A 16,508-nucleotide genomic window follows, 5' to 3' on the forward strand; every position below is an offset into this window, starting at 1 on the left:
AATCCAAAACACTGTTACAAACAAATACAAAAGTGGCCTTTTATTGTTTTTAAGACAAACTGTAGCATAAAATTATTTACAACAGAGCAAGACGTCCATCCAGGAAACAGCATTTGAAATGTTATATTTTCACGATTCCAATAAACTCAAGCCTGACGATGACCGATTTCAGTCCACAATATGACAAATATGTGCAAAGCTCTTATTCACTCTTGAAATGTAAATACAAAATACTGATGCGAGTTTGAAATCAGTACACTTCGACTTTAGGACAAGAAAACATCAGCATGATTGGAAGTTTGAAATTTGGATTCACAGTGGTCATATAGTTATTAGACACATCATGAGGAGGTGAAAGTGTTTGAAATCTGCTGAATATTAATGACAATAACAAGTTTATGAATCCAAAGCAACCTTTTCCACTATTGTCTCTTTTCCAAGCTGTAAAATACAAATTCCAGTAGGATGCGGAGTAACAAGAATACGCAAGGGATCAGAATATTTCACTGGTTAGTTCTTTTCTATCAATATCTCCAAATTAAATTCAGATTTTCCATTTTTGGTCATTTCTGTATTCATAAACACCATTTTATAGCCAATTACATTATTCTGGTTAGACACACTGGGCTCCAAACCCCGCTGGCACAATCCAACTGAATCAAATTTAAAATTTTCCATCTAGTGTTAACTTGTAAGAAATGTAATTATAGAAACTAAAGGTTACGTTAGTGGCTTCTACCTGAAGTCGCTTACTAAACTCCATGAAAACAGACTCAAAATTTCATGAAACTTGACACAGTCAAATAATTTGAAGTTTTCTGGGTGTACAACAGTGTTTTTATGCTTTCTATTCTCAAGCTAGAAAGTTAAAAGTTGTCAGAAACACAGATGCACATTGAAAAAGGTGCACCCTATTTGAATACAGAGCGTTATACCTGACCTCTAGCATGCATCAAATAATGCTGATAAAGGTCTGAAATGGCAGGATATGCATTTCCACACACAGCGCACTGAACACCATCTGAAGACGCTTCATTTGAAATGCTGGCAGTTTGTGTCATGTGTCTTTTCACAGTTCTTAAAGGTGTAATAGGTTTTCCTAGTGCGTTTTCATCTACGCTTTCATGACTAGTTTCTCCGTCTAGTGTTGGATGTGTCCTGCTGGGACGATACTGCGAAGAATTGCCCAAATCAAGACCCTGATTATGGACAAAAGAAATCATTGGTGCAAGAGGTGACACTTGACATGCTGGATATTTGTTTTCCTCGGCTGTTGTATGTATTGTTGTTATATTGTTGTTGGCGGAAGGGTTGAGTATTTTCTTATTTGACTGTGCATTGTGATCGACTACGAATAAATCGAAATCCTTGCGTGTGTCTTGCGATGGGGAATGGCAGAGCTGGTGACTGAACAGCAGGTCTAGAGTCTTAAAGCTGCATCTGCACTGCTCACACTGATAAGGCAGAAACACTTTCTTCGGTCTGACCTGCACCCACTGGAACTCCGGGTGCTCGCTCATGTGTTTTTTGTAAGGCTCCATGAACCGAAAACCCTGTCCGCACTGAGAGCAAGTGAAGCGGCCACGTCTCTGACGATGGATTCTCTGGTGATGCCACAGTTTTTTCCAGTTTCCTAGCGTCTTACCACAACAGGCGCAGGTGTAGCTTTGACCCGGGGAGTGCGTTAACATGTGGGCCCTGAGGCGGCCCATATGTCTGAACAGCCGCCCACAGCTCGGACATAGATATTTCCTGGGGTCTGATCTGTTATCTAGTTTGTTTAACTTTGCCACGAGGTGCGAGAGGTGATGAGCCGGTATGACCGTCGACTGGAAAGGTTTCTTTAAGTTAGCAGGGCGATTCTTGCAGCTGGTTTGCGGCTCTATTTTCTGCGGTATGTAATTTGCAGCAGGGAGAGGGGCTGAATTGTTTCCTGACGAACACCTAAGGGCAGGCACCGAGTACTGAATTAATGACATGGTCTCCTCCTCCTTTATGGCAAAGCTAGAGGTATTTTTTTCTACTTTACACTGACTGCGATGGGCGTTAAACTCAGACAGCACACCGAACAGCTTGTCACAATACAAGCAGCGATAAAGCTTTGCACCGGTGTGGTCTCTCATGTGGCTGTTGAACTCCTGCAGATGGTCAAAAATGTTCTTGCAGATGTGGCACGTGTACGTCAGCGAAGGCTTTACGGTTCTGTTCGCTTTACTGTTCGGTTGCAAATCTATGTCTCCCGTAGGCCGGCACGTGTGATTTTTTGCATTGCTATAGTGCGTGAATGACTTTTCGCAGCGAGTGCAGTTGTAACGCTTCACAGACCAGTGCGTCAGCTCGTGAACACGGAGGAAATAGGCCTGACCGAAAGCTTTGCCACATATATCACACTTATAAGGCTTCTCTCCCGTGTGGACGCGGACGTGTCTAATGAGGGCGGACTGAAATGGGAACGTTTTACCACAGTACTGGCAAACTTTTCTATCCCTCTTCTCTGCTTTCGGAACTCCCTGTTTGTTTTCACTGTCGCCGCCTCTGCTTCGTTTTTCAGCTTTGTTATTCTTACTCTCCTGGTCCAGCTCATGTGCGTGCATCTTCATATGCGAGCCGTACTCCGAGCAAGAGAATTTAATCTTGCAAAACGGGCATTTCTGATATATGTTGCTCTTTCTGTGTGTCTTGAGATGAAGATTTAAGTTGGAATTTTTGCTGAAACCCTTGCCACATTCTTTGCATTTGAAAGGCCTTTCGCCCGTATGAATACGTTGATGGATTACAAACTGAGACAGGAATTTAAATGTACGGTCACAGTAGCCACATTTCAACAGTGTTTTACCCCCTTTTTTTGTATAGAGAATATTTGAGTCAGAGTTGGCTTCGTTATCTGCATCACCACAGTCTGTTTTTGGTGGAGCATCACTGCTGGCTTCATGGTTCTCTACAACAGGCGCTTTCGGTAACAAAACATTAGTTATTCTTCTCCTTCTCTTGCCGCCTCTCTTGCGCCTAAACATGTTTTGCTGAGTGTTTGGAGCCTCTGATTTAACTGTAGTGTTGGCACTGTGCTGAAAAGCTTTAGGACTATCTGACTGAGACACAGGATTTAAATGGCCCACCTCTATCTCTTCATTCTCAGATTTCACAGTGGGCAGGATCACAACAGATTTAGGTGTTGGTTCAGAGGACGTTACGATATCTGTGCTAGAGGGCTCTGACTTCTGCAACTCTGCATTTGTTGGAGATTTACAGGTTTTTGATTGTGATTCCTTCATGTCTGCTGAATGCTTAATTATAGTGTTATCAGTTGGAGAAGTGCTTACTAAGTTTAGACCCTCTGAAGGCATAACTTCAGGTTCTGTGTGGTAATTTTTTCGAGATAAAGTACATGTCTTTAGTTTCTCCTGTCGTTCTCCAGACTGCGAGGAGAGTTGATCACCCTTTTCGTCCCTATCAGTCCCTTGTTTGTCAGTGTACAGCTCCACCTGTTTATCTGTCTCCGCTTTCCCCTCACAGTCTGTGTTGTTGCTTAACACTGGCAAAGCCTCCTGGGAATCATCCAGCTTGGATACTTTGGTTGGAACTTGCTGATCAATATGCAACCTAGTCCTCCTTCTTTTAGCATGTGGAAAGTTGGGTGTAGTCGCTTCAGTTTGCTTTACGTCTTCCTTGCTGTGAGAGTCCAACTTTCCATCCTCTGTTGAAGAATGCTGCTGTCGTCTACTCCTTAGTCTCCGTGTGGGGATGCTAATATTATTAGCATTAGGCAGAGGAGGTGGAACAGGAGGCGCAGCAGGAGGAGCAACAAGAGTGCTGGCAGCAGCAGGTTCAGGCGCCGTGTTTTCAGCAGCTGTGATATCAGGGTCTTTTGGCTGTCGTCTTCTTTTTCTTTGCCGCAAAGAGATGCCACCTTCTACTTGTTCATCTGAGGCAACATGAGGACCAGGCATCTCCTTACGAGATGAATCATTGATTAAGAGACTATCTACGGCAGTACGTGAACCATCGCTGTGGTTAACTAAACACGTTGGCAAAGGTATTGTTGTGCTGACCTCCCCGTGCTGAAGTGCATCATTACCAGCAAGATCTGAGTCTCTTCTCTCATCGATCAGCAGCTCGTCCATTCTACGACGCCTCCTGCGCCTTCTGTGGACCTCCACATGACTGTCTGTTGTGGAGCTGCACACGCTTGCAGAATTAATTTGAGGCGCTGCTTCCATCCCTACCTGCGACGACATGAGTTCACTCTGTCTGCACTTTAATCCACCTACTGCTTCAGAGTTGACACGTACATCAGGCTCCAGGCATCCAGACGAGTGGGACTCAAGCACAGGTTGACTCAGCTCTGTTGCTTTCATTTCTCCTTCCCACCTGGAGTCCAGGTCTCCCTCACTGTATATATTGTCTTCGGGTATCTGCGGAAGAAAAGATTGCATTACCATGACTGCATTAATGGTTTTGTCTTATCAGTCTCCTAAAATGAGTAAACGAGCTGTCATGACAGAAGCATGCTTAATTAAGGAGCACTGAGTAACACCTATAGGTTATTTCCTGGATTGGAAATATAACCTTATGTTTAAAAAAATCTGTTTTTATATTCCTTTTATATAAATATCTCTTGAACAAATAAATATACGAATCCTGGTCGATTTACCTATTTAACTACAACTGTGTGCATGCATTGCAGGCAGACCTCTCCTATAAAACACAGCATTGCAGTTCGACGGATTCTTAATTAGTCAAAATTTAAATGGTCCTGTATCCTAGAGGTGGACTGACTATCAGCCAGGACGATTATTGGGTCCAATATTCAGGATTTTTCCACAAATGTGGAGTTTTTTGAAAATGATTTGGCAGCAACATTTTTCAAAAATATTCTACTTTGGCTCTAAATTGGTCGCTTTGCTCCATCTGTATTCAACACTCAAAGCACTGTCTGATTGGTTCTGTGTCACAGGCAAGTGCATTCCAACAATGAAGATTAAATGCTGAATTTAGTTTTTTCAAATTCAAAATGTACAATCTAATTAAACAAAAGTATTTCAATTAAGTTTGGTCCAGCTGTTTCTTTTTTCTTCAAAATGTTGACACCAAGATTTGCTGCAAATTTGCATTAATTCCAACAAGTCTCCTTGTTTATTACTGATTGATATTGGCACTGAAAAAAACATTCTGGTAGACCCATAATGTTTACTGTATAGGACAGCATAAACTATGGGGTGACATGCTATTTGAATCTCTCACTGGCTACCTGTTTGCAGTCCGGAGGCACATGAATGGAACTGAGAGGATGAGGTGCCACAGAAGTTAACTCAGACACTGTATTTGGGTCACTGCTTCCTCTGCCGAAGGACATTTTACTCCCCATGTCAAGAGTCTGTGGATTAAACAGTGACAAGGAGGTTGTAACGCATAAAAACAGTGACATGTAAAGTCAAAAAAATGCCTGGCTTAAATATGAATTAACTAGGATTGGGGGAAAAAAATATATAAATAAATTGCATGCTATGCGCATTTGGCACAAAAACTTCAAAGTGTCCAATTGCATTGTAGCTGTTCAAAGGTAATGAATGCACCAATACTTTCAGACAAGAAGTATGCTGTAAACAATCACTGGCCCGCTTCAAAACAGGACTTTTCCTGCAATGAGGAATTTTTGGTGTCCTCCAAAAAGGTATCAGTCAGCACCAAAGGAAATTCACTAGCGCCAAAATTATGAGAACTGATTAAAAAAAAAACAAGTGATTAAATTTTTTAACAAGTTTTATTGATTGGGATTTTAATTGATTCAGTACAGTTAACATTTTTGCTTAGCAAAAAGTCTAAAATGACAGCAAAATGCATAATTTCTTTCCAAAGATGAACCACAGAGTTATTAATTTTACTGTACATGAACTGACTATGCAAGGAAAAACCTTGGATCAAAACTTTTCCACATTTCTGCTCATGCTTTTCCAGACTTCAAAGTCTCTCACAAAAAAGACAAACTTTGGTAAATAATTTCCTAATGAATTAATTAATTAATTGTAACTCAGAAACAACACAAAGTGGTTCAAACTGGTTTTAAAGGAAACTGTGGAGGAGCTTTTTTTTTTTTTTTTTTTTTACAATTTATAATCGACCAGCTGCAGCATTAAAGTGATCTTCTGTGCAATACTTTGCCTTTCTGCACTATATATTGCGTTGTGGAAAATAAATGAACAGAAATTTTCACCAGATTACTTGAACAACTGTATTCGAAAATAATTATCCTACAATGATGAAGTGCATCCGCATCAAAAATAGAAACTCATTACAAAACAAAACAAAAGAAAAAAGCTGGAAAAAGCCTCATGTGATATAACACTGGAGAAACGGATTCAAAGTTTTGGATGGCTTTCAGACCTGGCTTTGCAATCGCCATACTAAGCTTTGTGATCCTGATTTAAATGGCCAAAGAAATTTGTTTTGTTGCCTTGTGTGGTGGTAAAACAATTACAAGACACTGCCGACAGCTGTTATATATCTCAGTATATTAATGTGATTTTTGTGGATCGCAGTCATGATGCTGCAACACAACACTGTGTGGCCCAACTGCATCAACACTGCAATGTGTTTGGGCACAATAGCCACATTACAGACAGCGTAATGTCAAATATTGCAAATTAACTGAAACACAGCTTGGTGGCATGCAGGCTCCACATGTGTAAGGCACAATCCTCAAGAACAGGAGAGGAAAACTGAAAAGGAAGATTTGGTTGTAAAAAGAAATGTCGGTTGTCTGGAAATAATTTAGCTACAGAAAGGATAACCAACAGCAGGTAGCCTGTAAGCAGTGTCTTGTAATTGCTGACCCCACACGAAGCAACAAAACTAATTTGTTTGTTTATTATCAGTGCAAAGTCAGCTCTGAATGCCACTCAAAAAAAAAAAAAACACGGCTCGGCTGCCTTTGCCAGTGTTACATTATATGGTTCCACATAGCTTTTTGTCAGCTTGTCTTAAAACATCTTTTCAATCTGCAATGCCTCAAAATCACTTCAATCATTTCAGGATGTTTTATTCTTTTCAAATAGAGAAAATTCCGCACTTTTATGTACATCACATCTGCAGTATCATTAACAATATTCCAATAATACTATGTAACTCAACAACTAAAACGTGCACACACACACAAAAGTAAAATACTCAAGGAAGGAATTACTGTGCATAAGATACTTAAACTTTTAGCATATTTTGCAGATAAAATTACCATACACTTGAGTAAGACTCCGCATGTAGAAGTTACTGACTACTTTCTGATCATAACAAATCACACAGACTTTACACTTATCTGAAGCAGTATTTGTGAACCTGGACAACATGCACTGCACCATAATGAGGAAGATGTATGCAGGAAATGGAACAAACAATGCTGATTAATTGCCTTGATATGCAGCAGTTGCTAATGTCTGCCCGCCTTTCATCTCCACTGCAGACACATTTCATCCGATGGAGGCTTTCTGATGGGTTTTGACTGACATTTAAGCCCTTTCAGATTCACTTTTAGGTGTAATTTCAAGCATCTACGACCCATCTGGCAGCTTCAACATCCACTTACCGGTTGTCATTTAAGGCAACCATGTAAGTTAGCTGTTATCGTTCGGTAGGCCAGATAGCTAGCTACGGTTATTTACCATTACAGGCCACACGGACTTAACTTCAGTGTCAGCTCAGTTTCTTTACAGATTATAGCGACCATTTCTTGACATCAGCTACTAAATGTGACGGGTGGTAGTAAACACAAAGTGCTTGCCTGCGTGGGAGAGAGCCAGGACCGCGTTTCTGCGTAGCCATGCACTGACCGCGGCTCAGCTAGCTAGCAGAAGCTAACTCGAAGCCGTACAAAAACTCTGCTGCTTCGCAGCTCCTTGGCACCTTTTACGTGGGGTTCATTTGTACAGGAGCCGAGCCGCTAACGCGAACCCCGGCGTCTTCTCTTCTGTTCCGTGCAGTTTGCAGAAGCGAACAGCTCAGTTTACACGCACAAAAGCAGCCCGAAAAAGCATCAATCACGCCGAGCGTACAGCGAGGGTGCTTCAGGGGCGGTGGGACGTTTAGTACAGCGGGGAACTTTAAAAGTATCAAACACGACACAGAAACAGCGAGTTTTATATTACTGAGACATAAAAATTTGACCACGTGTGCTAAATATTTCTCTGCAGATTTTGAAACCTTTTGGCAGTGGTTTAGCTAATTTAAGGAGTATGATGCTCATTTTAGACTATACTCAGAAGCATGTCGCGAACGCCTCATGCACGCATCTGGAAAACAGCCATGTATGTTTACATCATCATCAATGGACTCACAACTGCGCCTTGTTTTTGCTCTGAACTGGCCCCCTCTGCTGGTTGTCATGATCACAGGTTGACAGTAAAAAAATCCAGGAAAATGGCCAATACAAATCAACAGATAAAAAAATACTGCAGATTCTCAAAGCAGTTAAAAATTGCTGCATGTAACTGGAAAATTCACTGTTTCAGAGAAGTTGAAATCCACACATGCACATCTAACATTGAGGAGGATTATCGGCTTTTTAAAACTAAAGACCTATTTTTATTCACTGGCTTTTAACACAGCTTAAGACTCTGCTCTTGTTTTATTGTGCTGCTGTTTTAATGTGTAAGTTTTGTTTTTTAATGTTTTAATTTATTATTTATTGCTTATTGTACAGCACTTTGTTTCAGCGGCTGCTGTTTTAAAAGCGCTTTATAAATAAAGTTGAGTTAATTAGAAAGTTGTCAAACTGTAAAAATAAAATTTGTGTTTAATTTTGAGTTTTCTGCCAATGAATCAAACACTCCACAACATATCAGTAACAGATTTGAGCACAAACTTTTTTGAATCTTAATCTTAAAAAAATTCCACTGTTTTCATGTCTAATATCTATTTTACACACTTCTCATTCTATACACTGCTTGCATTGCACTGAGCTGTTCTATTATAAAAACACTCCCATCCATCATTTTTAAAAATACAGCTGAAAGCACTACACATTGTCACTTTATCATGTGACAATCTAACAATATAATTTGCTGCATTAGCGCATGAATACACACACACACACACACACACACACACACACACACACACACACACACACACACACACACACACACACACACACACACACACACACACACACACAGGGTGAGTTTGAAAATATAGTTTAATACATAATATACTGAATTCATAAAGTCTGACAAAGCTGGTAAGAACACACAAGGTATTGCGGCCAATTCCCACAGCTTCACAACACATTCTGATCATACTAAAAACATATTTAAAAAAAACAGAACAAAAGTGCTATTATACAATACCTGGGTATCCCACCAAACATTTTTCAACTTTCATTTACACCTTCTATACCCGCTGCAGGAGCAACAACTTTATACTCTTGGGAAGTCAATATTGATCTGTTTAACTGTACCAAAAAAAAGGAATTCAGCTTAAGTAAGATGCATGTTTGTTATCACTATTCATTCTACACTTGTCTATCGTTTAAAGTAGTTTGGAGAAAGCCAGGAAGCATTGTGTTCCTGTGTGAAGAGCCAAGGAGATGCCATTCACAGGAGGAGGCCGCCGTCTCCATGCGCTTGGTCCAAGATTAACAAAAAGTGACATGCAAACTGGGTGTGCCTTGTCAAGTTATGATAGGAACAGATGAGGTTACTTGGTAAATCATCTCAGCAGGTTTGTCTGTTCCGGTTTCAACAATGTAACAGTCATTGTCAATGTCCATATCTGTACTCCCGTTGACTGGAACCACCGATGACCCTTTGTCCAGGCTGACAGCCATGACCTGGTTCTTGTTTATGCTACCAGGAGGTGGAAGCGCAAGTTTTCTCTGACCGTTCATTTGAGCAGCGTTTGGGCTCATCATCGGCACCATCCTCTTGAGTTTGTAATGCTGTTTGCCACCTCGCACTTGCTGCGCCATAAACTCCTGTGCTTTGGCACACTTGTGCCTCTGAAGCAGCTGAGGAGTTTCAAAAGCAATACGACAGACTCGACATGGAAACCCCTTTGTTGCAGGGGATATCTGAGTAGGTTTGCTCAATCCACCTATGGAAGAGTTTGTGTGCATTTTTAACTGCACAGAGGGAGTGACGGAAAGCCTAGGACGACTGTGGCTGAATACTCTAGGATTCAGACGCTGTCCGGATGCTGAACTGGAATTCCAACCCTTGAAGTGAAAAGCCGAAGTGGCATGAAGCCCCGGATTGTGATTGTATGGTCTGGTATTTTGAATTTTAAACTGCTTGGTGGAGGCAATGTGAGTTGCCTGGCTGCCTGTCCTGGTTGGATTTTGAATCTGGTTTTTCATCTGTAGGGAGGAAAAGACCTGAGGCGCCTGTACACTCAGATTCTGTCTCCTATCTGCACTGGCGTTATTTAGTGTCTTGAAATTCAGAGGTTTTGCAGTGATGAGTCTCAATTTGGTCGTGTTGTTGTGCGAGTTACAAACATGGAAGCGAGGCACTAACTTCTTGCTGGACAGCAGCAGCCCACATCCTATACAGCCAGAAATTTTATCGGTGACATGTGAGCTTTGATGGGAGATGACCGAGGTCTTTGTCATAAAGCCCTGCCCACATTTACCACATGTGTATGGCTTTTTCCTGCTAAACATGCGCACCGTTTCTATCAACACAACTGGCTGATAGATCGTCCAAAGATCTACTGTTGGTGCGCCTACACCTGCAAAAATATTCTTCATGTCTGTTGGTAGGGGGGTAGCATTTGGGAGCAAAGATGCTTGTGACATAGAGGGATACAACTCAGGCACTTGTGAAATCTGCAAAGACTGCATGGGACGTTGTGACATATGAGCTGACATATTGGGTACTTGCAGAACAGGCCTCACTGGCGACGAAACTGACGGCGCAGTGTTCGATTTGGGCGCCTCCCAGACCACTTCGCCTTTCCGTATTCTTTTCAGCTGCTCCTCCTCTTCTCTGCGCTTCTCGACCCTGCGTTTCCTTATCGTTTCGTGGTCGAGCACTTGGTGGCCCGGTTCATGCGTCGTGCTGTGCTCCAGCATGTCTCTGTATTCAGTGAACTCGGTGCCACAGGAGCAGATGTAACTTGCAGAGGAGCACACATGTTCCTCCAGGCATTTCTGATTGGCAAATATCTGCTCACAGCTGAAGCAAAACTGTCCGCTGTTCATCAGGCTGGTGCCAAAGCCTTCCACCAGGAATCGTGTTTTCCTCCCTCTCTCCATGATGAGTCTGGGCATAGGTGTGTTCACCGCCGACTCTAAGCCCACTGGAACGCCTTTCCTGCTGATGGAAACAAGTTTTAAACTGGACATAATCATATACAGAATAGAAGTGAACGGAACAAATATTTCTTAATGGTGGCTGATAGTAGGTGGTGCAAATGGGCTGAATGTGCTAGCAGCTACATGTGATGAAAGAATTGCATGCCAAGCAACGAGGAGAGGATTGCACTGTATTATTAAACATCACTTCTTGCTTCATTTGAACGATATTTTCTAATTTCTAATAGCTGCTCCAAACTTTTAAACCAGCAAATGAACTCTTAACCCAATTATGAAGCATACACATCACGGGCTGTCAAATGCACGTTCTCGACTCACTAAAGCAAATAACGCGATAATACATTTGTGATAAAAATATAATCTACAGATAGACGTTATTGAAAATGCTTTCAGTACTCACGTTTTGCCTTTAATAACGCTACTATTTGAACGCGGGCTTGGCTTGCTACTAGCCTAGCATTCTAACGTTAGCCTCAGCTAGCTAACAGACACAAACGTTCGCTCACCGTCGCATAAAAATGAAAACGTCGCCGTGTCGATATTTTCACATTTCCTCTGAAAAAACGCAAAAATATCGTCCATCCTCGTGTCCAGAGACGTTCACAGTCGGTCTCCGTCGCCGGTGTTTGACAGGTAGCAGTTAGCCTGACAGCCACACCAAAAACCAGGAGGAAGAGAAAAGAGCGCCTTCTTCCTCTGCGGATGGCGCACTTCTGCGGCACTACGTCCGGTTCGGTTTCCTTACACTGACCCCTATCTGCGGAGGCTCCTGCTCCAGAGTGTCTGAAGGACCGCAGGCCGCAGCTTCAGGACTGCAGTGACCGCAACAACCGAACCGACTGAACGGGGTGTTGGATAAAGGCCTCCCAAATACTACTGTCTGTCCAGGTACTTGTAGTTTTACACCTAAATACTACTTTCTTGGTGAAAGAAACCTTAAAATTCAAAACTACTTGAACAAAAACTCGTATTTGGGTAGAATAAAGTTATAAAACCAGACGTGGTTAGTTACAAAGTAGTATTTGGGTGAAGTACTTCTAGTTTTAAAACATTATTTCATCAAAATACTACTTCCAGTCCAGGCATTTAAAGTTTTAAAGGTTCATTCTACCCAGATATTATTAGTTCTGGTTTTAATGCATTATTCCACCAAAATACTACTTTCTGTCCAGGTACTAGTACACAATTTAAAGGTTTATTCCACCTAAATACTGTATTTTAACAAGTTTTGGTTTAAAAGGTTTATTCTACCCAAATACGATATTCTAACGAGTTCTTGCTTTCAAAGGATTTTTCCGCCTTAATAGTACTTTCTGAACAAGTTCTGGTTCTAAAAGTTTACCTTACCCAAAATACTAGTTTTTGTTCCCATGTACTTATAGTTTTAAACCGTTATTCCACCCAAACACTACTTTATGTCCAGTACTAATAGATTTAAAGATCTGTTCTACCCAAATACTACTTTGTAACACATAAATTATGGTTTAAAACATGTATTCCAACCAAACAGTACCTTCTGACTAAAAAGTTCAAATATTACTTTTTGTCCAAGCACTTATAGTTTTAAAGGCTTTTTAAAAACTTGTCAAAGAAGGAAAGCTTGTAGAATTATCAAAAGCTCCATATTTATTGATAGAAACACCAAAAGTTAATGCAGGACAGCATTAAACAAAGTCAAAACCCAACAAAGAAGAAGAATTAATTGCATTGCAGTGACTCTGTTTTTTCAGTACTGGTCCTGATGATTGTCTTGCATTACCCAGTCCAGATTTTGGAATCATCACTATAGAGATGTCAGGTATTCTAAATTATTGCTTTAAAATGTTATAGTATATTCTTATACAGTCCTGGTTGTTAGGTGAAGGAGGATGTCAGGAGGTCACAGCAGGGAATGTCCCTGCTATGTAACGGTCTGCAGAGTCTGAGAAATGACAGTTTGAGGCCACTATCAGCCACTTTAGAAGTTCGGAGATATTCTACTGTCTTCAAGAGAGTATAGATTTTTTTTTACTAACTTCTTGTTTTCAGGATTTACTTTATCCAAATACTACTTTCTGGCTAAGCACTTATAATTTTAAATATTAATTCCACCCAAAATACTATGTCTGTCGAGGTCTTTAGAGTTTTAAAGGCTTATTCCACACAAAATGCCACTTTCTGTTCAAGTATTTACAATTTTAAAGGAGGAATTTGGTGTTTGACTGTTCCCTTGTGTATCATGCAATAAATCTGCTGTTGTGGAGAATATTTTGAAATATATATATTATGGAGATTTACCTGACTTGCTATGCCCTTTTCCATTCCCTCTGTCTTGGTCGGGACATTCTCTGTCCAGTGCTGTAAGGTTCTGATAAGCCCTATGAGTCCGAGTTCCAGTGGACATTGAGAATTAAACAGCAGATATTGGTTTGTGTGTCTAATTTCTCTGTAAACGTTGAGGTTGAACTTAACCCTCAGCCAGATTTGTGTCCTGCTGGACCTCTCTCTGACTAACTCCTATTTTAAATACAATGAGGGTTTCTACAGATGACAGCACACATTTCTCCAGTGTCACCCACTGTGTGCAATCTCTACATGACTTCTTTCAATGGAGGAACCCGCAGCCACCGGTTCAGGTATACGTATATATTACACCTGGGGCAAAATCAAAGCCCAAGATGTAAAAGCTTTTACAGAACACATCAACTCAGGAGACAGGGATATCAAGTTCAGAGGGGAGGATGTGAGGGAAAACAAGCTGCCTTTCTTTGGTTGTGCTGTGCTCAATGAGGAGAACGGAAGTCTCAACACTGAGGTTTACAAGAAACCTACACACACAAACCAATAACTTCTGTTTGACTCCCACCACACACCGCATCAAAGCTAGGGGCACTGGACTGAGTCTGTCCCTACTAAGGTAGAAGGAAAAGCGAAGGAGCACACTTACTTAAAAAAAACAACATGTGGCTATCCCAAGTTGGCCTCTGTGAAGTCAGCAAAGACATCTGGAAAAACAGCCCTATAACAAACAGAGAATAACACAAGGGCAAGCAGCACACCACTCTTATGTAATTAGAATACCTGATTAAGTTAGAGGATTTTCTCCAAACACAACATATCTATTCATTTCAAACCCAGCAACAGTCTGAGGCAAAAAAAAGGTTCATCCTGAAGACAAAACACCCAAACACGAGCTGAGCAACCCTGTATATATGCAGTCTAATGTAGTGAGCTGTCTACTTGCATCCAATAGATCAGTTATACTCCTTCGATAACAGCAGAATTCACATTCAAGACAGCTGGTTTGAAAGTAGCGTAAAGAAAACCATCCACGTTAAACTAGAACAGTGATCTCAAAATAGAGGAGGAGGAGGGTTATGGCACCACTTATCACATACTTGCAAAACAGCCTTGAAATCTCTTCCCAGAAAGTTTCACCACCATTAACATGTGGAGTGACCCCTGACCCAGCAGTTTCACAACCCTTCACACCTTGAGGAATGTGGCTGTTAAGTTGGGGACGACAATATATCTGATGCTTTCAATCAATCAGTTAGACCTGAAGGAACATCTTCAAGAACAATAAAAAGAAGTCTACTTCCTTGTTGCTGAAGCTCTTAGGGTTATTATGACCTGGATGACAGAGAAACTAGACAGATTGCTGTGTCTTTGTTCCAATTAAATATGTCTGGATGAGGGCTACGTTAGTGAAAATATGATAGTAAATGAATCTCACAGGACACTGCCTTCCTCAAGTCTTTATTGAACACATTTGCACAAGTGCACCCATACAACCATCAAACAGTTACTTGGTACACTCTCTCCACCAAGACAGGACAATAATTCCAACATTTTGTTAGAATTGATTGTTTTCTTACACATAGCTGCTTGTTTGTCCGTCTGTTTACCTAATTATAGGAACATTCTACAGGTCATAGACAGTTAAAGTTTGTCAAAAGTTCAAATGCACAATCAAAGGGTCAGCAGACTGTTCAAATGCACAATCTACTCATTCATTAACTGCAGAGATGGCATTTTCTTATATGCACTACTTGTTTTATCAGTACAATAATGTCTCAGAGACCTGGCAAGGCTTCATGAGAAAAAAAATAAGGTAGTGTATTTAAGTAAATACACAAAGGACTACTCTTATAGAAGATAAGTAAATGCTGGTCATGTACTGGTCATGGTGACTGTAACACGAGATGTCAACATACGTCCGTAATGAAAACTAAAGCAACATCAAGGAAATGATGAGCAACATATGAAGATAGCTGGTTTCCTCCATACTTTGTGTCCTGGATGATTTGCATAGCAATAATCATAAGTAAAAATGTGCCTTTATTTGCCATTAAATGCCATTATTTTGAGAGAACTGCTGAGCTGGATCTGGATTTCCAACATTAAGTTACTAGATGAAGTGGAAATGGCATATCAGGTAATCGAGAGTCATTTTCATTTTTAATAATAATTTTGCAGTTTTGGTGAACGACCCTTTAAATAAACCAGGAGATAAAGAAGGTGGAGGATTTTAATTACTTAAGGTCAACAGTCCAGAGTGATGGAGAGAGAGCGGAAAAGCGGCGAAGAAGCAAGCAAGTTGGAACAGGTGGAGAAAAGTGTCAGGTGTGATAAAACAAGATCAGCAAGAATGAAAGGAAAAGTGTAGAAAAAGGTGGTGAGACCAGTGATGTTGTATAGTTTAGAGACGGTGGCACTGAGGAAAAGACAGGAGGCAGAGCTGGAGGTAGGAGAGATTAAAAGGGGTGAGGTTCTCTTTGGGAGTGACCAGGATTGGGAGGATCAGGAATGAGCACATCAGAGGGACAGCACATGTTAGAGGTTTTGGAGATAAAGCCATAGAGGCCAGACTGAGATAGTTTGGACATGTACAGAGGAGGGATAGTGAATGTATTGGCAGAAGAGGCCTAGAGGAAGACCAAAGAGGAGGTTTATGGATGTAGTGAAAGAGGACATGAAGTTAGACAGATGATGTGAGAGGATGTAGAGGATAGGGTGAGATGGAAACAGATGATTCACTGTGGCGATCCCTGAAGGGAAAAGCCGAAAGGAAAAGAACAAAGAAGATTCCAAGTTTTGCATTAATTTCATTAAGACTGGATAACTGTAACACTCTGTGCCTGAGTATAGGCCAGTCTTCAGTGTCCGGTGTTCAGGCGATGCAGAAAGCAGCTGCAAGACTCCCAACTGGCATCAAAAAACAAAG

The 16,508-nt window shown here is 41.0% G+C and overlaps 2 protein-coding genes across 7 annotated transcripts; both read right to left on the minus strand.

The window, feature by feature from the left end:
* Window positions 1-25: 25 nt before the first annotated feature.
* si:dkeyp-84f3.9 (zinc finger protein 91) lies at window positions 26-8,456 on the minus strand. 4 transcript variants are annotated; one of them, XM_051957426.1, is made up of 3 exons: window positions 7,894-8,456; window positions 5,249-5,374; window positions 26-4,412 (listed from the first exon to the last, which is right to left on the minus strand). In XM_051957426.1, exons 2-3 carry the CDS (start codon window positions 5,363-5,365, stop codon window positions 930-932), a joined length of 3,600 nt encoding a protein of 1,199 aa, XP_051813386.1. In that variant the 5' UTR covers window positions 5,366-5,374; window positions 7,894-8,456; the 3' UTR covers window positions 26-929. The 4 variants fall into 4 exon arrangements, with proteins under 4 accessions (XP_051813386.1, XP_022063123.2, XP_051813387.1 ...); XM_022207431.2 differs by having other exon boundaries at window positions 7,772-8,456; XM_051957427.1 differs by lacking the exon at window positions 7,894-8,456 and adding an exon at window positions 7,403-7,758.
* A 710-nt stretch (window positions 8,457-9,166) lies between these two features.
* Window positions 9,167-12,116, minus strand: LOC110960263 (uncharacterized). 3 transcript variants are annotated; one of them, XM_022207435.2, is made up of 2 exons: window positions 11,809-12,116; window positions 9,167-11,300 (listed from the first exon to the last, which is right to left on the minus strand). In XM_022207435.2, exons 1-2 carry the CDS (start codon window positions 11,814-11,816, stop codon window positions 9,659-9,661), a joined length of 1,650 nt encoding a protein of 549 aa, XP_022063127.2. In that variant the 5' UTR covers window positions 11,817-12,116; the 3' UTR covers window positions 9,167-9,658. The 3 variants fall into 3 exon arrangements, with proteins under 3 accessions (XP_022063127.2, XP_022063126.2, XP_051813391.1); XM_022207434.2 differs by having other exon boundaries at window positions 9,167-11,303; XM_051957431.1 differs by having other exon boundaries at window positions 11,703-12,116.
* Between the last annotated feature and the right edge of the window lie 4,392 nt (window positions 12,117-16,508).

The sequence above is a fragment of the Acanthochromis polyacanthus genome, chromosome 12 (genome assembly GCF_021347895.1).
Source record: "Acanthochromis polyacanthus isolate Apoly-LR-REF ecotype Palm Island chromosome 12, KAUST_Apoly_ChrSc, whole genome shotgun sequence".
NCBI lineage: Eukaryota > Metazoa > Chordata > Actinopteri > Pomacentridae > Acanthochromis > Acanthochromis polyacanthus.